Raw genomic sequence first — 19,692 nt, 5'->3', positions numbered from 1 at the left:
GAAAGAAACATGGTGTGATGGTTTCAACTTCTTTAGCACCCAGAAGGAACAAAAGCAGATTTCAGCTGTGCTACTTAGAAGAGCCTTGTTATCATATTTCTTCACACTTTTTTATTGTGCTGCTTCTCACAGTGCTTCTGAGTTAAGGAAATGGTGTTATTTAGTTTTGCACATGAAGGGCTAAATCAGTTTTCTAAATGCACAAGTTTGCAACCTGATGGTCCCAATTCCAGAAATAATTTAGTAATAGACAGGGCTAAAAGCCTGGTTCTGGAAGTACTATTCACACAGTGACTTGGGTGAGAGCATCTTTATACGATACATAGGAAAGACATTTGCACGTGAGCTATTCTTCATGGTAGCATCATCTAGTGTGCAAGTCAAGCCTTTACTTTAAACTCTGTTCTTCACAGGCCGCCCTATGAAACTGGAACACTGCAACTGGAACCCTTTTCTGTGCTGATATCATCAGCTCCTCTTGCTGTCAGATGCCACAAACAAATCTTTCCTGAAGTATAGGAAATATCACAGAAAAACATGGCTTACTGCACTTTTCACTTCAGTAGATACAGACATCCCTTAAATCCTGTGTCATCTGTCATTGATATGGGTTCTCTGGTTACTAAATATAGATCTAGTTGTGCTGATTCCATTCATATGAGGTGAGAGAAGATGCTTCTAGGGCATCTCCTTCTAACATGAACATCTAGGGCTTGATTCAGTTGTTCATATATACATATCTAATGTCATTTGAGACTCCCTGAATTACCTACTGTTTTCTTGGGTTTGGCAGGTATGACACAGGTCCTACTGGAGACCTGTACTCATCTGGAGGCAGAAAAAGCAATGCCCACATTGGCACAGAATGCTTATTTGTGAGCAAAGGATTTGTATGCTATCCCTGAGCAAAAGAATAAACATCTGAAAGAGGTTTATTCTTACTCATTTTCATTAATTATGAAGGGAGTTAGATGTCTAGGTTAGATTTAGCCAACTGAAACTGAGATCAATCCCACCCTGCGAAGGTGAGTTTTTATTGTAGAGTTAGGTTAAACTATCAGATAAATCCTTATGCAAATGCTTCTTGTTCTGGAAATACCGAAGCACCTGCCTTTTTTATAAGTGTTAGTGCTATGAAAAACCCAAATGTTTAAAATGAACAAAAACCTGTTGGGATTTACCAATAAGCAATGCATGTAATATTGCTACATTGTTAGCTGTGATATGCTAATAGGTGTAATATGCATCTTCGCTGCATATATTGTTCTTTTTTCATTTATATCAACACAATTATAATGTGTATGACTAAATATATAATAATGTAGGTAGGATTAAATAAAATCCTTTAATACTTATTAATACGCAAAATACTTCAATAATTTAAATGTTCTGTGGGATTAAGTATAGGAGTAGAATTTTTTTTTAGTCAATGCATCATTTAAAAAAAAACAAGTTTCAGAATAAGGACATTACAATAGAAGGAAACTCACCTTTCAGTATAAAACTTATCAGAAAAATTGGTCCAAAATTTAACAGAACAATGAAATTACGCAATGGACTAACAAATCTGAAATTACCAAATAGAATGGAGAAGTACTCAACATGGTTACAACACTTGACTTCCAGGTACATTCTCAAATGCACGCGCTGTTTTGCAAAATGTTCCTAAGTGCTGAAGTACTTAGAATTTTTGTAGGGTTTCTATGGAAAGTAACCACAATGCTTTTGAGCATATTCTTTTCAAATTAACTTTTATATTACTAGAAGTGTCGGATTTAGATTTACTTAGCCATTAACAGGGTATGAACTGAAGAATAACAGTGAAAATTCTCCATATGGCTTTAATTATGTAGCTCAAGTTTGACTTGAAGAACCTAAAGCAGAAGAATAGGAGCCTGGGGTATCTCTGTTGACTCTGCCAAGAAGCATGTGATTGCTTCATATGCTGCTACCTACCTGTCAGCTGGCAGAAACAAATACTTACACTCTCTCACCTTTGCCTATCAGGTTAATTTTGTATAGAGAGTATGCATGTATTAATGAGAAAAGGGATTTACTCCCTCCAGGGAAATGTATGAAAAAATATTTTTGTTAATCCCTAAGGATCACTACTTAAACAAGAAATTTTACTATTTTCCAGAAAGAAGAACATAGTTCTTAATCTGTTTACTCCAGAGGACTGTTAAATTAAGTGCCATGGTCTCCTCACATTACGAAATGGAGGGAAATAAAAGTAGAAAACAGCCCTGCTGCAGCAGAATGGGGGAACAGTTACACTGGAGCTGGAGAACCGGCACCCTTTTGGCTGGTGAGCTTCACTGGGATAAATTAAAGTAGCAAATTGCCACTGGTGAGTCACACTGAACCAGCATTTAAGCAGCAACATCCATTGTCTCTCTCATACAATTTATATAGCAATTATGGCCAGGCAGAAGTGCAACGCTACTCCCTGTTATGCTGATAACAATGGCCACTGCACTGTTTGTGAATGGAGGCCAGTATCTGTCAAAAAACTGTTGAATGGTGTGTGAGAGAAGTATGAAAAAACATTCCAGCTAGGATTCACATTAAAGTGGCTCTCCCAGGTCCGAGTTATTCTTCATTTGGCAAAGTACAGGATTCAATGCAAGTCAAAAAAAGAGGATAGCTTACCTCTCACAATGGACCATATGGATGTGAGAATCTGCATGTTCTGTGGCTGTGCATGCTGATCATTTTGCCTCCATACTTCATTGGCAAGTGTTTTTCACACTTGTATTCACAACACACAGGCGTACCCTGCTATCCATTGAGAATATGTTACTGGAAAGTGTGACAGTTTATTGAATAGAAGGGGAGACTGTATGCAGGGATTTGTGAAATACACATGATTTAACCACACAGGGACAGTAATACATCACACAGGGACAGTGCGTCAGCATGTTGTGACAATAAGGTCTTTCCCTTCATTCCAGTGACACTACTCAAAAAGGCAAGATCTCAATGGCACGAGTGAATGACAAGGATGAGAGGGATTCAGCTGCATAACCATACACAAGGTACTCAGCTTAATTCTGCTAGTGCTTGTGTGGTGTACAATAAAACTTCAGTGAAGTATTTAAAATACTGTGTCTATATTCTCAGAAGTTATTTTAACACAAGCAGGTATTTGGCAGAAACACTTCAGGATAACTGGATGGCTCAGGGAAGGAAAAACAGTTACAACAGCATTTAGCAGAGTACAATATTAAATGATTGATTATGGACCTCCAAAATGACTGTAGAAAAATGACAGAAAGTGTGGATTTGCTCCTGAGAGGTCTCATATGTACTTAGGTGTGCTCTATGACATGCAGTACCTCACCTTAATTGAGTTTTTCTCATGTAGAAGAGCTCATTGCAAGTCCAGTAAGTTACACTAAATGCACAAAGTGGTTCATTTTCTCCAGAATATTATTTCCTGTTCCATGTCATCTTGTTCTCCTCCTTGTTATTGTCTTTTGACCCTCACCCTGTCTAGAAAGGCTAGAGGTAATTTACAACTTAACTGGAAAATGAGCTGGGACACTTGGTTGCTGTGTTACAGAGAACTGGACATGACTTTTTGAGACCACTGTGCTATATATTTCTTTATACAGGTACCTTTGGGTATGAAAGTGCCGCATGTTGTGGTGAAATTTAGAAATATTTCAGCTGATTTTCTTCAGATGGCTTAAACTGGAGAAATAGTCCAAATCCTTTAGCCCAGAGCTCCCTGCACAGTACAGTGAGTTATCCCACACATAGCTCCCTGCTACCAGAGCAAAAAGGCATCTTGAAGTTGTGCTACTGCAAGCAGCCTGCGCTGTGTCACTGCAGGTGTACAATGTGTACAATATAGTATGGCAGGTACTGTAAACATATTTGTGATGGTGTTTTCCTTTTCTCCACATCCAGCTCTGTTCCTTGTATATGCACCATTGCTTACATGTCCTTCTTATGGTATTATTGTTCTGTATCCCTAGGTGCAGCATTCCTGTTTCTGCTGTTTAAGAGATAACATGGGTGGAATTCATCTTCCACAACTGTAAATGCTTATGGCTGGACTAGACTCCCTTTAGACTCCCTTTATAGATGCTAAAAAATAAATGACCTCTTTTAGATTATGGTTTATGTGACTCCAATTTCAGATGTCTACTTTATGGTAAGATCCATTGTGTTCCAGAAGTGTCTGTGCCTCTCCATCAGCTGTAAAGGGAATTTAGATTGCTAACTCAGTGACAGCATCTACAGTATTTACATCTATATTTAGACAGATGAACTTTGCTTTGTGTATATTATTGATTTATAGGTTTGGGGTTTAAGTTTGTTTGTTTGTTTTTTTTTTTTCCATTGAGATTTGATTTACTGGACTCTTACAATATAGAAATAAGGATTTATTTTTGCCAGATAGCCACCTTCAGTAAAAGTAACTCAAGCAGCAGACTGCTTGGAATGGTCTTTTGGACATGCAAAGAGTTGTGAGGTTTCAGTTTTTGATGTGGGAGTGCTGAAGTGGTAGTGATACCTGTGGGTTTATAGAATAGGGAGAAAATCCTGTGAATTTGCAGATTACCTCCCAGGATTATCAATGTCTAGGATATGTGACACTTCTAAACCTGAAGGCCTCCCTTTCTGTCTAGGTTACATTGTTCTTTATCACCTGGCATTCGGGGTGGTGGGAGAACTGTACTCCCAGTTGCCTACATAGAGCTGTAGCAGGCAGCTCTCTCCTGTAATTTATAGCGCTTCATGCCTTAAGTCTACAGTTTGAGATCTTCCTGGCCTTTGCATTTCTGGGAGCATTGTCTCCTGTAAGTGATGGAATCTACTCTGTGATTCTAATCTGCTTTTCAGTACCCTAAATACAATGTAGATGAACTCATGTTGTGAATTCAACTCTTCTTTGGATATATTCTGCACTAGCTTGTTTGTGCAGAAGCCACCCCTCACTGCCTCATCTGAGATTCAGTGCCATGTGATGAGGATATTTAACAGTCCTACAGCCCAAAGTCTTCCACCCTGATATTTCTAGTACCTCTTCCCTGGAATGAACTATGTAAACCGTCCCCTTCCTAGAATGAGTTGCACAGCAGATGCTACTGTGATCTTGTTTGCACAAAGCTGAGATTGTCTGTTTCGGTAGGTTTCTCCACAGATGCATGAAATTCGTACCTGTACTGGAAAGATCTTCATATGATCATTAGTTTCAATCTGGCTTTATTCCACATGTGCAGAACTAATGAGCTCAATGTCTCTATTAAGTGAGTGTACATACATAGCACAGATACAGTAGCAACCTTTAGGCCAAAGATACTAGCTAGAAATATGCTCACAAACCCAGCTGCTTAACCTTCCTATCAGCTTTCCATGTTCACCTATCCATCCAGTTTCCCATTTGTGAATTGCTGGTATTTTACATGGCCAAAGGGGAAGAAATAACTTTGTACAGAACCTATTTTTCTCATCCTTTTGGATATTACTGCACACTGCACATTAATTACAAAACAAGCAGATAGAGGTTAGTTTATTTGTATATGTAACACCTATAAAGAGGTTAAAAAGTATAGCTGTTGTCTACCAGTTGCTGAAAGGACTGCGGCTATACCTTTGGATGATTTAGTGTACATCGCATAACAATAAGGGCTAGAAATTTCATTAATTTCTTAGGGGGGTTTGTTTGGTTTTTACTGTTTGTTTGGTTTTTCATACCTTGAAGTATCTTCCTACATTTACAAACACAGTTGAATCACACTGGAGATCCTTTGTAACAGTAAACCTATTACTCAACCACACGTTTCAATGTTCAGGGTTAATACTTTCACCTATTCCAGCCTAGATTTGTGTAGAAATGTAGCATGTAGGTTGCCCACTAAAAGCAGCTAGAGATTTTCCTTCATGCAACATAAAATGGAAATAATTTACCAATTTGAAAGAGAAAAATAAAATTGGGATTGTATCAGATGTTTCTTTTAAGAAGTTGCACAATAAACACATTTTTTTAATTTGACAAAACTGTGGAAGCAATATACATTAAAAAAATTCACTGACATAAATGACATGTTCAAACTGGGGCTTTGCATAGTCATAAAAAAACCCAACCATTTCTCCAGATGGCATTAGGAGGTCTCACTGGGAAAGCATACTTTTACTCTTGACATGGCTTATGTGCTATATAAAAAGAGAAATTGTTCAGAGAATGAACAATAGCAGCAATGCCAAAGCAGTTAGCTTGCATGTTGGTTCTAATTACGTCATTGCTCACTGTGTTTCTAGTTGAATATATATGGAAGAGGCAACTGGAGAAAAATTCCTTTTATAGGATCACACAAATGTTGATTAGAATGTGGCTGGTTTTGGAGGTCATGTAGTTCTACCTTGTGCTTGAAGGCAGACTGCCATTGACACCAGGTCAGGCTCTGTCCAGCCAGGTATTGAGAACCTCTATGGAGGAAGCTCCCACAGCCCTTCCAGGCAGCCTCATTCCTGCAGCACTGCATTGTGGAAAAGCTGCTCCTCATCTCCAGCCCAATCCTCCCAAGACAAAACTTGTTCCTCCTCCTATACTGTAGGAATACTGAGAAAAGATTGAGTGTTTGGCTCCAGCGTCTTTCTAACTGTCCTTCAAGTAACTGTAGTTCGCAACTAGAACATCCCCTAGCCTCAGCTCCAAATGAGCTCAGTTCCCACGGCTCCCCTAGTTCATCTGGACCCTTGACCATCTTAGCAGCTGCCTAACGGTCCTCTCTAGTTTCTCAGTATCCTCCTTGACCTTGTCGATAGGGAGGACATGCCAAAACCACTATATTTATTACTGCCATGTACTCACCAGTGCTGAGCATAGGACAGTAAGAAATTCTTTTAAGCTGAAGGACACAGCCATAGCACATGTCATAGCACATTATAGAGCTGCATTAGCTGTGCTAAGCACACATTCTTAACTTACATACCTGGCAATCACAGCACTCTTCACTGGCTTCTCATGCTGCTCTACTTGCTGGTTTCCAGCCTGTATTGCTGCATAGTGTTTTTCTGCTCTCATAGTGTTGTGCTTTTTCTTACTGAACTTCATGAGGTTTCTGTCTTTTTAATCCTGAGCATAAGCGCCAGGAGTGGACCATTAAATGGTTTCCAGTTATTGGATTTGAGGGATATTCAGAGATACCTTGTCAATTGTATTGTTAATGAGTACATTTTATCTAGCAATGACACGAGAAAATAGAGGAGCCAATGGGAATTTTGCATTTAACTTTTATAGTTGTCATTGTTTTCGCTGATGAGTTCTATAAACAAATGTTGATCAAAAGATGTTGGTCCAGCTTGGTTGGACCAAGTCTTTTACCAGCACTTTACCAAGGTTTTTTTCTGGTAGATAATGCATGAGTATCTTTAAACCAACAAGATTTCATAGTGAAAAAAATCCCCAAAACCTTGAAATAGAATGTCTCAGGCTTTGGGAGAGGTAAAGTTTTGGCTGAGTATGAAATAGAATGTCTCAGGCTTTGGGAGAGGTAACTCCCAAAGTTACCTGGAAATAGAATGTCTCAGGCTTTGGGGGAGGTAAAGTTTTGGCTGAGTATGAAATTTGCAAACTCAGTTTCTATTGGGTTTTGTAGTGCCCTGACCAACAGTTAGTTGTATTTGAATCTACTATTTTCTGACTAATCTTTCATTAATGTGTTGATGCTTGCTTTCACTGAAGATGCGATATGGATGAACTATCACAACCTCTACTTGTGTGTGTCTTGCGATCTGCTCCCTCATGTATTTTAGGTGACCATCATACTAAGCTCTATAGGATTCAGTGCTCTTTTCTCTCCTGGATGTTAGGTACACAGGACCTTGGTGCAAAGGCTTGTATAGGCTGCAGTGCCCTCACTCCTGTGAAGGTACATAACAGCAATGCTCTGGCTTATCTGACTCAGTGCAATTTAGATGTGGAAGGGAAAAAATGGATGTTAGAGGTGAAAAAACACCCAAGATAGCAAGGAATATTTACCCAGGAAGGGCAAGTGTTTGCTTTTTTTACTGATTTCTTTTTTATTTGTCTTATTTTTGACTCCTATCTGACAACTACAAGACCCCAGGAAACTTACTTAACCTTATCAAAGGGTACCTTTTCAGCTTTACTATGATTCATGATGCTGTTAGACTGAGACTTGCTCTAGAAAAAATAATCCAACCTCTGACAATTCTTTAGAATCTAAAGCTGCTACAGTGTATAAAAATGTGTTATCTATGATGTGCACTGGTTGCACAAAAGTAGAAGGCAGGCTAATGAAACTCCTGTTACTCAGATTTTACTTATGTGACCAATTATTTCTTTTAGGGACAATTCTGTGGCAGTCTGGAGGAAGATACACCAAATGATGATAATATGGAGCAAAGAAATAAATAAAAATACCCACTGGCATACGTTGCTGCATGTGAAACTTCAGCATATATCAATTATTTTGCACAGCTACTGCAGATGCCTTCTATTTATAAACCAACTTTAAAAATGTGAGGGTTTTTTACTATGGCTATTAAGTGACAGTGGTCTTCTAATACCAGTCAGTAGGAAAACATTTATTCTTTTTATTCCTTACTTTCTGGATAGCTCCCTGATATTCAGCTTTGCACATTTTCCGTTTCACAGACTGAGTTTACTTTAAATAAAACTGTCAAGCAGTAATTCAGTTCTTAACTAGTTTTGTGGTGGTGAGACAGAGGGTAACATAAAAAGGCAGAATTTATTGGCACAATTCATCATCATACTTTACTGCACACTCAAGCCGACTGGGCAGGAAATGTTACTAAATTGGAAGATGTATCAGAGCCTTCTGAATTGGGCAGGATGAACACCTTAAATCTCTGGAAGGACTGATGTGCTCAGCTCAGAGTCAGTCCCCATTAACGGTTGCAAGAACGTAGATGGTGCAGGTTAAGCTTTGCAAGGGAGAACAGCTAACAGTGTTCACACTGTGACAAGGCAAATAGTCATGGCAACAGTTATGCTTGCCTGTTTGTTATTCTGTGGAGTGGGGCATAATTACATCAGCTTGGTTACTGCGTGTCATACGCTGTTATAACAAGCATCAGGTGCTGTTAGGGAAGTCCAGAATCCATGGATTTTTTTAGTAGACAGGTCAGTACTAGTAACTAGTTGCCTCGAAACACAAACAGGGGCAAACCATGGAATTACATGTCAAACTAAGAAGTAAAAACATTGGAGCTTCTGAAGGGAAAAAGATTTTTTAGTGAAAGTTTAATGAAATAGGATGGGAGAATTAGGTGTAATCGGAGTTTCTTGTGAAATAAAACATATTTTGGAAAAAAATGGCTTAGTGGTAAGAACATACAGGAAGTATAAATATCACAAGCTCAGACAGGGAAATCTGTGAGATCATGAGAAATCTGGAGAGTTCCTGCATTATCTGTGGCTCAGCTGTCAGCTCCTGTTACCATAGACTGGAATCCTGAAAAGAAGTAGAGATTTCATAGTCAAACTGAGTTAAGATTGGAAATTCCGTGGCCACGAATGTACAGAGGCAGGAATTAAATTGCATTCAAAGAAGATAAACCAAGAAGACACTCTCACTTTACAATAAATGACTGCCAAAGAAAATATAATTGTAAAAATGCAGAGTACAGTTTTATCAGTGAATTTCATTGTGTAAACAGATCCAAAGAACTAGCTTTCACTGTACTGAAAAAATTGGGATTGGGAAAATTTTCAAAACAAATTTGATTGCAATTTTTAAATTATGAAGTTTTTATATTCGAGCAGTTTATTCAAAAGACACATCTTGTTCCTGGATTTCTCTTTGAATTTTGTATAATATTCTTCCCACTTCATGTTAGCTCCATGGATAAACCTCAGTCTCAAATCTTTTAGTTCACTGACTCCTCATGCTGACTATAGAAAACATTTTTAAGGATGCTTTTAAAATTCCTTTCAAGAACACCCATCGGAAAGGTAATACGCTGTGCCTCTTTTCTTAGGCAGACTTTCAGATGTCTGTTTCTATTTTGTTAAGCCCACAACTTCCATGAGAAAATACAACCACCAAAATATGCACACAATATTTGCATTTTCTGATAATGTGTATTTATTTGTATCCAGAAATACAAATGTTGGGATCAAAATACGAATATAAATAGTATTCTAGACGCACAGCCCTACTCCTTAACACAAAGTAAACTGGAATGGATGTGATCGATAAGGGAAAGTCATCTGAGAACTTGAGGAGATGAAGCACACGGGTGTTTGATTTTTCTGGTTAGGTCAGTCTGGGAGATCACTAGGATGGCTATCTAACTTAGAATGACATACTGGTACTAGTGCTACCTGTAGTATTCAAGGCACATTGGGCACATAATTGTACTTTCATTTCACTATGACATCACAAGCTGCACTGCTAGCAAAGAAATCACACACCCCTAAGAAAAACTTACGAAAGAAGGATAGTTAGAAATCTAAATTTTTTTGTGTTCTATAAGAAAGTTCAATTTGGCACATAGTTGGCAGTTTTATGTGATTCCTAAAATTGCACTCAAAAAAAAAATAATAAATCCTTATGTTGTCATGTTGTAAAAAAAAGTTTTGAGAACCATATATGGAGAGTTTAAAACATGCTTATATGAGGTGTTTGATGACTGCTTTTGATAGCCTCTGACAGGGCTCAGATTCCCTCCAGCCTAGTGTTCCTACTTGCAACAGCCACATGTTGGCTCATGATTTATAATTGGTATTGCATGTGAGTATGGATTACATTAAAGTCATAAGACTCCTTAATGACTACAAAAGAGAATACGAGGGACTGATACTGTAATCTCTCTGCACGAAGTTTCCCACTTTTGTTCAGAGGAGTACTCCTTTGTGGAAGCTTATTTCTTTTGGAGAACTCTAGGAATGGCATACTTCCCTGGTCTGCCTGTGCAATAGTGTCAGATGTAATTAATTAAGCAGCTTTCAGTGAGTTCCACAGCAGCTCACATTTTAAGGATCTCGTGTGGTCTGTAAGTATGGAATGGACTCTAGCATGCTTGTTCCACATTCATCTGTCAGCAGTTAAAATGTATCAGCAATATTGTTCTGTTCATTTTCTATGTACAATTTAGAAATTTTGGCATTTATCTATTTCTGATAAATACTTTAAGAACGCAAATTGCAAATCTCACTTTAAGTACTCAAGTTACAAATCTGCGCTACACAAGCTTTTAAGCCAGTCAATGGATAGTCAACACTTCCAGATCATGACCTGGTCTAGTGGAGGGTGTCCCTGCCCATGGCAGTGGGGTTGGAAGTAGATGACCTTTAAGGTCCCTTTCAACTCTAACAACTCTGTGATTCTAGGATCCAAAGCTCCTCCTGTCTGCTTGTAAGAATATTTTAACCTAAACACCTCTTCTGTCAATAGTCTTGCTTGATGAGGAATCTTTTGACTCAGACCTAGAGGCCTTTTCTTGAAAACTTGAAATCATAACACATTCTCAATAGCAAGCCACAGTGAAGCCATACCCAGCTTCACTCTGGGTATTGAATTTGTTATATTTTGTAATGCAGTATGTCCATATAGTTTCATTTCTCCCAAGCACTGCCATAGGCTGCAAGAAGGAAAAGAGACACTAGGAGACTACTTAGTACTGTATTAAACAGTAATAGAAGCACCTGGATTTCTCTATAAGAAGTTCTACATGGCTGAGGCTTCTAAGTAAAGCTAACTCATGTGAGTGCATGACAGCAAAGAGGCTGTTGTGGCTCCTCTGGCTAGTGTCTTTCATTAACTTAGTAAAAACATATCTGGTAAATAGCTGACTGTATCAGTGCCTGGTTTGCCTGGTTCAGTCCTAGAGCAAGTCTACCCCCAGACATATGAATAAGAGTTAACCACATCTTCTGCTGTCTTTGTCCTTCATAAATAGCAAATTAGAAGATCAAAGTGCATGTTTTGATAGAAAGCAGAGAATTCTTAGGTGTCCAGCTCTGAGGCACTGAGTTTCATGATGAATTTTATTTTTTAATTTCACATATTTTCTAGGAAAACCTTTGAGTACTCCAGATGCACACAGACACTGTCTTGAAGACCCACAACAAAAGACAAAATATAGAAGAAAGTAAAACCTGTAGGAATACATAATCACAGATCTTCAATATCTCCCTTGAGGAATGTCAGCGGTCACTAACAGAGTGCTTGAAGTCAGTCACAATCTAAAGTCATTTAAAGAAACAGCTGGTAGGTAAATTGAATTATTAGAGCAATATTTATCCCTAATTCAGGTCTTAGTCCTAGACAGGTTTATAGGATAGCGTATCACTTCAAGTTAGACACCACAGATATGGTGTCCAAAAAAAATATTGTCAGGGGAATGCAATTCAAATGGAGATTATTCTTTTTTTTTCTATTAAAACATCATTTCTTTTTAGATATAAAATACAGGGTTTTTTTGTTTGTTGTTTTTTTTTTTCCATCTAAAACAGTGGTCTAACTGATAAAGAAAGTAGATTCTCTGTTTGTTTTCCAGACAGACCATGGATCCAGGGGAAAAGATAAAACTATTAAGGCAACAGTCTTGAAGTAAGGCTTTCCTTTCCACATGCATACTAGAATCCTTCAAGAAGACAATGCGGTGAGGCATAAGAAGCTTTTAGGCATATAAATATAGTATAAGATTATAGTATACTTTTTTTTTTCCAGTATTTAAGTGTAAGCGTCAATGTAAGTTTTCAGTACATGAGTGATTTTGTTCTTGCTAATTTTATAGGTGAAGGGAGAGATGGAGGGAGATTCTAAAATTAACTCAGAAAAAAAAAAACAAACTGTAAAGGAAAAAGAACTTCACCTTTCAGCTGTGGAAATGTGTTCCCAATGCATAGTTTGTTTTTTTTGCCTGTTTTAAGCAGTCTTCTGTGAAGTGACCTGGATGAAGTAAACATTAGCCTTGAGTATATGCTCCAAATGTCTGTACGTCTTGGTGGAATGAAGTTGCTGAGTGAAGGAAGGATTCTGCCAAACTGATGAAATCTCATTGCAGTTTCCTTGCTACTTAGGAATTAAGAAACCTACAGACTGCTTAAAATATAAATAAAAATTGGACAAATGCTCAGTGTAAATGCTCATTGTTTAAGTTGAAGACATCTAGAATATTGATCACTCACTGTAGTGCTCAGGAAGAACTCCTGAGCAAGTCCATTGTCCCTCTTTCTAACTCTCAGGCTGGGAATAGCATATACTTTGCCATCAAGAAATGCTGAAGGCACTAATGTAAGAGGCACAAAGATTTCACTGTAAGCAAGAAGGAGAAGAATATCCCTTGAAAAAAGTAATCTAATTGGGTAGGCAGCTAAGATTATGGGGTATGGCTTGCCTTTTCTTAGTGCTTTATGGAAACCCAGAAAAAGCAACCAATGGGGAAAGTATAGTCTGTTATGGACATCCTTTATAAGTTGTAGTGGGTGCTTTGTTTTACAGCTTAGAAAGTAACATCAGCCCTCCAGATTCTGAGACTGGTGAAATCTGTCTTAAAATATGGAGTCTCCCTGCCCACAAAGCAGTACAGCAATTAGGTATTTCCAGAGCTGCAGCTGGTCCCTAGGAGCACGGGCAGGGCAGAGCCACTTTCCTAGGTGTATGGTGGAATCTGGTGTAAAAAGGAGGCAAGCATTCTTCCCTTCATGAAATGATCAATTAAGGCGAGCTGTGATAAATTCATGCAACAAGATGAGGTGCTAGACTCCAAGACACATTAGGGCTGAAGAAGTGTTTGAGATGATAGCTATCTATCTGAGCCATTTGGCATGATGCCTCCAGTTCCAAAAATATCATTTCCTATCAGCTCATGTGTCACTGCTGTTCCAGCTGATGAATGTGCAAACCACCAGTTGGATGATTTGGAATTAGCTGTGGATAGTGGGTGGGAAGAATTGAATAAGAGGAGTAGGACAGATAAGAACTGCACAGCAATAAGAAATAATTTCCTCCTCCTCTTTTAGCTTCACTACTCATTGCTGTCTCTATGAAGACAGTTCTGGCTTTTTTGATTCTTGCTGCTGTAATTTTTAGCATTTTTACTGGTATGTACAATATACCAATACACAGGTGAGAATCGGTGGAGGAGAAAATTAGTATCTGAAAGAGAAAAAAGACTATAAAAGTGCCTGAGGTGTTGTAATCTACAACTGTACTTCTTGATTAGAAAGTTACATTAAAATTGTGTGGTGTGTGGTGTACTTCAGTTCCACATTACTGCTTGAAATGGACACGGCGTAAACTAGCTGCAAGTTTTCATACACTTATTCTTGGAAGAATCACTGTAAAAGAAGAAGCTGTCAATATGTTAGGCATCAGGCCAGGAGAACTAAGCAGACCAATATTTTTATAAATTCTTAAATATCTTGAAAATGTTGCCCTCAATGCTGGAAAAGGTTGTCCATCAACTTCTAATTGAAGAGAGAGAATAAGAGGTTTGACTTTAGATCTTCCTGGGAAAAGGAATGTCTAAAGTTAAAGTTAAAGTAAAAAGTTTACAAAAGTTAAAAGGAAGATCCTGGTTAGATAAACAAAGCCTCACAATCTTTTCTGTAACTTCAAACAGAAAGGAGTGTAATGTGAAGACACTTGATTTTGTGGTTTTACATACATACCCAAATTCATTCATCCCACTAGTAACTCAGTTCTGCTTTTCTCTGTTTCCTTCCCTTCCTTAGAAGCATAAAAAGAAGTACTAACAAAAAGAAGTAATTGAAAAAATGTAAGTTTTGAAAATGAAATTATCTTAGAAGAAAATGGTCCAAAATGCTAAAAGGTGGTTCTTGTATTTCTCATGGGGCAGTGCACAGAACTGTTGTTTTTTTTCAATTCACAAGAGTATCTGGAGGTTAATAAGGATATTCTTACTACTACAGAAGGATATGGCACATAGATATATGCAGACCACATTATCTAGTTGTCTAGAATAATTGCATTTTGAATGATGCAGAGCCTAGAAAGCTTATCTTTCCTTATCTCTGGGTTTTCAGTGGCTGCCAAAGACAGAGCACTGAAGCAGAGAGAGTAAACCAAGCAACTAGGAATATGCAGAGGAATGCATTCTGGAACCTGCCAGCCTGTGGCTGCTCACCTTCCATATAATTAATTTTTTTTACATAACCCCAGAATAGAATATATTACATTGTAGAATAGGTCCTCTGCTGTCAATAAAAGAGCAGGAGCCAGTGATGTCTGCAGATTCTTTCTTGGTTAGGACCATGGCAAATAGAACTATATACTTAAAACTTCCGTTTATGAAAGCACCCAGAAAACAAAGGCAGTATGAAGAGACTTAGCAGACTCAGTCTTCCAAGGAAGGTTCTGATGGGCTTGTATGCTTTTAGAAAGAATGGATAGCCATGAGCAGAAGTGTAAAAAAGGTATATGCTCATCATCTAAAATGGGAACATTCCACTTCCACACTTACTCCCAGGACATTCAATCAAGTATGCAACTGCTAAATAAACCTCACTTGAGCTTTTCAAGACCTAATGGTGGAAGGTACCTTCTAGTTGGAACAAGTCCAGAGAAGGGCCTTGAGGATGATCAGGGGACTGGAGCACCTTCCCGTATGAAGACAGGCTGAGGAAGTTGGGGCTGTTCAGCCTGGAGAAGAGAAGGCTGCATGGAGACCTCATAGCAGCCTTCCAGTATCTGAAGGGGGCTTATAGGGATGCTGGAGGGGGACTCTTCATTAGAGACTGTAGTGATAGGACAAGGGGTAACGGGTTAAAACTTAAACAGGGGAAGTTTAGATTGGATATAAGGAGGATGCTCTTTCCTGTTAGGGTGGTGAGGCACTGGAATGGGTTGCCCAGGGAGGTTGTGAATGCTCCATCCCTGGCAGTGTTCAAGGTCAGGTTGGACAAAGCCTTGGGTGACATGGTTTAGTGTGAGGTGTCCCTGCCCATTGCAGGGGGGTTGGCATGTGATGATCTTAAGGTCCTTTCCAACCCTAACTATTCTATGATTCTATGATCCGTTTCAATACTCCTACCAAATTCAATTGATTGTGCAGAGGGTTTGCAGGATCAGGCCCCTAAAGGATAACTTTCAGTTCTTTTATTTAGTTTTGAAATATTTCTAATATTCATTCAAAATATGGCTGAAGGTGGTTGTTAGAGTAGACTAATTCATAAATAGAGGCCAGGATATTCAACTTCAATTCAATCGCTTTCTTGCACTGATGAAAATATAACTCACATTCTTAAATAAAATGCACACTTCCAAGTGCAGGATGCAGAGGTTTAGAGAGTAATAGATTTTAGAGTAATTTGCTACTGAGAGTTACCAAAATCTTCAACATGTATTTTTAAATCAGAACGTCATCATGGATTTAGAAGGCATCAGATTGGGCAGATTTTGCTAATAAACCTAACCCAAGTATTTCTTCTCTGTGCTTCTAATTTGAATTTTTTCATACCTTAGAAAGAACTACCCCACTTAAATCCAATTCTGTCTGATAATTTAGACATGAGAAAAACAGAAGCAAGTTTTTGGAATAAATACAATTAACTTTTGTGTAATTTTTTTTCAGTTAAATCTCACTGGAATCACAGAGCAACAGCAAGAACAGTGAATTTTCAAAGAGCACAACAGAATTTCTGTTCTTTTAGAATTACCACTGCATTAGTTTTTGTTTGTTTGTAGGATTTTCCTTCTAAGGAGAAAAAGAACTGCTCTTCAATCACATCTACCACTCATTTTTTAATCAACTATTGTGTGAAAGAGACACACATTTTTTTTGAGACGATCAAGTCCTTCAGAAGACAAAAAAAAAAACCAGAATTTTGGGTTTAGGCATGTTTTAACTCTAGTCATTTCTAACCATTTGACATCCAAAGGGTAGTAACAAGCCATTGCTATTTCGTTTTGAATCTGTTTTCTTTGCTTAATAATAATTATTAAGACTGTCTGTAAAATATGTAATCTAGTTTAACACCGTAAAGCTAGTTTTTAAAAGTGGGTAGTTTAAGAATTTAATGTGCAAAAGCTTAAAAAAATACAAAACAGCTGTATATTAGTTGGTAGTTTAGGAAAAAATGAAAACGACATTTTCCTACATGTGGTTACTATTCCATGATTATTCCAAATGAGTTCCCATAATGCCCTTTCTAAGTGAAATGAAAAGTGTTCAGTCTTCAGCTCAGACCCAGGGAACAACTGCTGTGAGTAAGGACTGCAATATTTAATTTTATGGAAGGAACAAAAAATGTCCTTTGGCACACATGTTTTTCAATTTTGTAAAATAACTTTGAGAGAAAAAATAAGAATGCATGAGAGCACTTTTTAGTAAATTCTAATCTGAAGAAAGTCACATATTCCTAGTGCTATTATATAGTGATTTTTACTCATGGCCTATCAACTATGATCTGCTACAATGACACAAACAAGCAGGAATCTTTTCCTGCTTCAAGTACTTTAAAAATCAATGACCATCCTGTGTTTAACCAGTCATAAAAAAGACAGTTAAAAGCTTGAAAAATTTTAGAAGTTATGCCTACAGCTGCCTCAGTGATAGGCAAGTCTTTTATTTATATCAAAATAATAGCTTTCTCATAACTCTTCCTTTTCACCTTAAGTTAAAACCAATATGTGTAGGTAAGTGGCTACTTCCATGAATCCCAGAAAGTAACGTCCATGTTTTGATCACACCAGACACATTTCCTACTGTCATTTGGTAGTTTCTCTATAGCAAGGAGATCACTGATGAAATATTTCCCAAAATCTATGGGACATAGCTCAAGCAAGACTAAATACAAATAAGTGGATTCATCAGCTTTGGCTTATTTGCCAGCGCCAGTGTATGTTGCTATGAGCCTCAGGAATATGGCAGCATTCTGAAGAAAGTATAGGAATGAAAACCAAAAATTACATATTTAAACTTTGCCTGAATTGTGTATAACTTCTATGCCAAGGGAGAACAGTAGAGATTGTAACGTACAGTCATTATTAATAAACATTGCTTACACTACAAATTCAACTGAATTTGGTAAGGATCTTTTGCTTAAAATGAACAGCAGTAAGGAGAGAATTCTTCCCCACTTTTCTTTTTTCAGGCAATTACATATTAAAATTCTTCATTAGGCTTTGTGACGGTGAAGGTTAATGTGGCTTTTATAATTTGAGATGAAACTGACAGCATCCTTCACTTTTTCTCCACTTTCACCATCCCTCCGCAGCGTGAAAACACAGCAGTCTTCACCACTACAGGCAACATTTAAAGATAGAGGTATCCAACCCAGTAGACCAGGTTAAACAGCAGGAAGGATGTAGGAAAAAAGACCCTAGAGTAAGAGTCCAGTTCTAAGATGTCTATGTGAATCCGTCCTCTCCTCCATGAGCCTGATTTACACTCTTCATAACAACAGAAAAAGCTCTGGCAGTCTTTCCCATCCAGACATTCATAGACACACGCATCTTCAAATTCTTGCCAGTACATGGCATTGTTCAGTGTGATGACTGTAGTTGGTGGTCTCATATCAAGTACAGAATAATTCTGAGGAGAGAAAAAGAAACCAACATTTTGATAAGCTTCCATGAATGATACAAATCAAAATTAAGAATCATGAGGAAAAAAAAATTACAGGAGCTGAGAATAAGAGGTTGATACTGTAGTAATTCTAGATCTAGAGAGCATCTTTCTTTCCCTCAAAAGATGCCTTTTCAGCTGAAATTACCATCAAGACATTGAGGAGTAGAAAGTTAAATAATTCTAGGTGTATTTCCTGTTTGGGTAACTCAAATAATCTTTCTTTTTTTTTCTCACACTTAGGAGTTCATTTGCCTGTCAGAATGCTATTGTCAAGTTTCCTTAAACACTTGTAGCTACTACATTTAAGAGTGGATTCTGAAAAACAAGTAACATGTTGCCCCCCATCATTTCATTACAGAATAATCTCCAGCTACTATAGTTTCATTTACTGCCTTTGAACTTTACCATAATTTATAAAAACAGATATGGTCAACAGATAGTGATTATTTCAGTACAGGATTTCAAAAAGCCACCCCTAGGCATTGTGCCCTTTAGTGTGTATGGCACTAACCATGCTCAGAAATAGGACATTTTGATATCACACATCCTCACAGCACTACTCACTTCTACAGACCTCTCTTTCTCCAGTATACTCTCTATTTGCACTTTGTCAGCTTTTCTATCACACCATTTCCTTTTCATGAAAGGTGCTTTCTTACAACAGTTTCCTCTCTCATCAAGCCACCCATTCTATCCTCACAAATGTCACTTCCTCTACTGGCATCTACTGTCCCATCAGATTCACTGCCTGTCTGCATCACCCTGACAAAGCAGACTCCAGCCCTGCCAGTGCAGTTTTTTCTACCTCAGGGGACCTTCCTCTCCCTGTGATTGCACTGAGCATTGCCTCTGCCTGCAGGAGCATGCTGGGTGTCCATTAACAATCTAGTCATACCTCTGCTTCATGCCTGCATGCATTCTGCAGGACAATCTGGGCCCCTGCTTCCACACTTACAATACAAAGTACTTAGCATTTCCTGTTGAAGGTGGTGGGGTGCACCTGAAAACTTTCACTTTGGATGTGAAACAGATCAGAAATAGGACTGACCTGCCTTGGTGGAAATTTTCCTTTTTCACAGTATCACAGTATGCTAGAGATTGGAAGGGACCTCAAAAGATCATCTAGTCCAATCCCCCTGCCGGAGCAGG

At 38.1% G+C, this 19,692-nt stretch overlaps 1 protein-coding gene across 2 annotated transcripts in view; it reads right to left on the bottom strand.

Annotated features, from left to right (window-relative positions):
- Nucleotides 1–17,941: 17,941 nt before the first annotated feature.
- Nucleotides 17,942–19,692, bottom strand: part of GABRG3 (gamma-aminobutyric acid type A receptor subunit gamma3) — a 335,383-nt gene continuing 333,632 nt past the window's right edge. For both annotated transcript variants that reach the window (XM_057404470.1, XM_057404471.1), the window contains exon 10: nucleotides 17,942–18,507. In XM_057404470.1, the coding sequence (XP_057260453.1) occupies nucleotides 18,229–18,507 (279 nt within the window). In that variant the 3' untranslated portion in view covers nucleotides 17,942–18,228. The remainder of the gene's footprint in view (nucleotides 18,508–19,692) is intronic.

This window comes from Pezoporus wallicus, unplaced genomic scaffold (assembly GCF_028554395.1).
Source record: "Pezoporus wallicus isolate ANWC-B61680 ecotype Strahan unplaced genomic scaffold, APGP_CSIRO_Pwel_v1 contig_5787, whole genome shotgun sequence".
NCBI classification, from domain to species: Eukaryota; Metazoa; Chordata; class Aves; order Psittaciformes; family Psittacidae; genus Pezoporus; species Pezoporus wallicus.
This window is presented reverse-complemented; position numbering and strand designations above follow the sequence as displayed.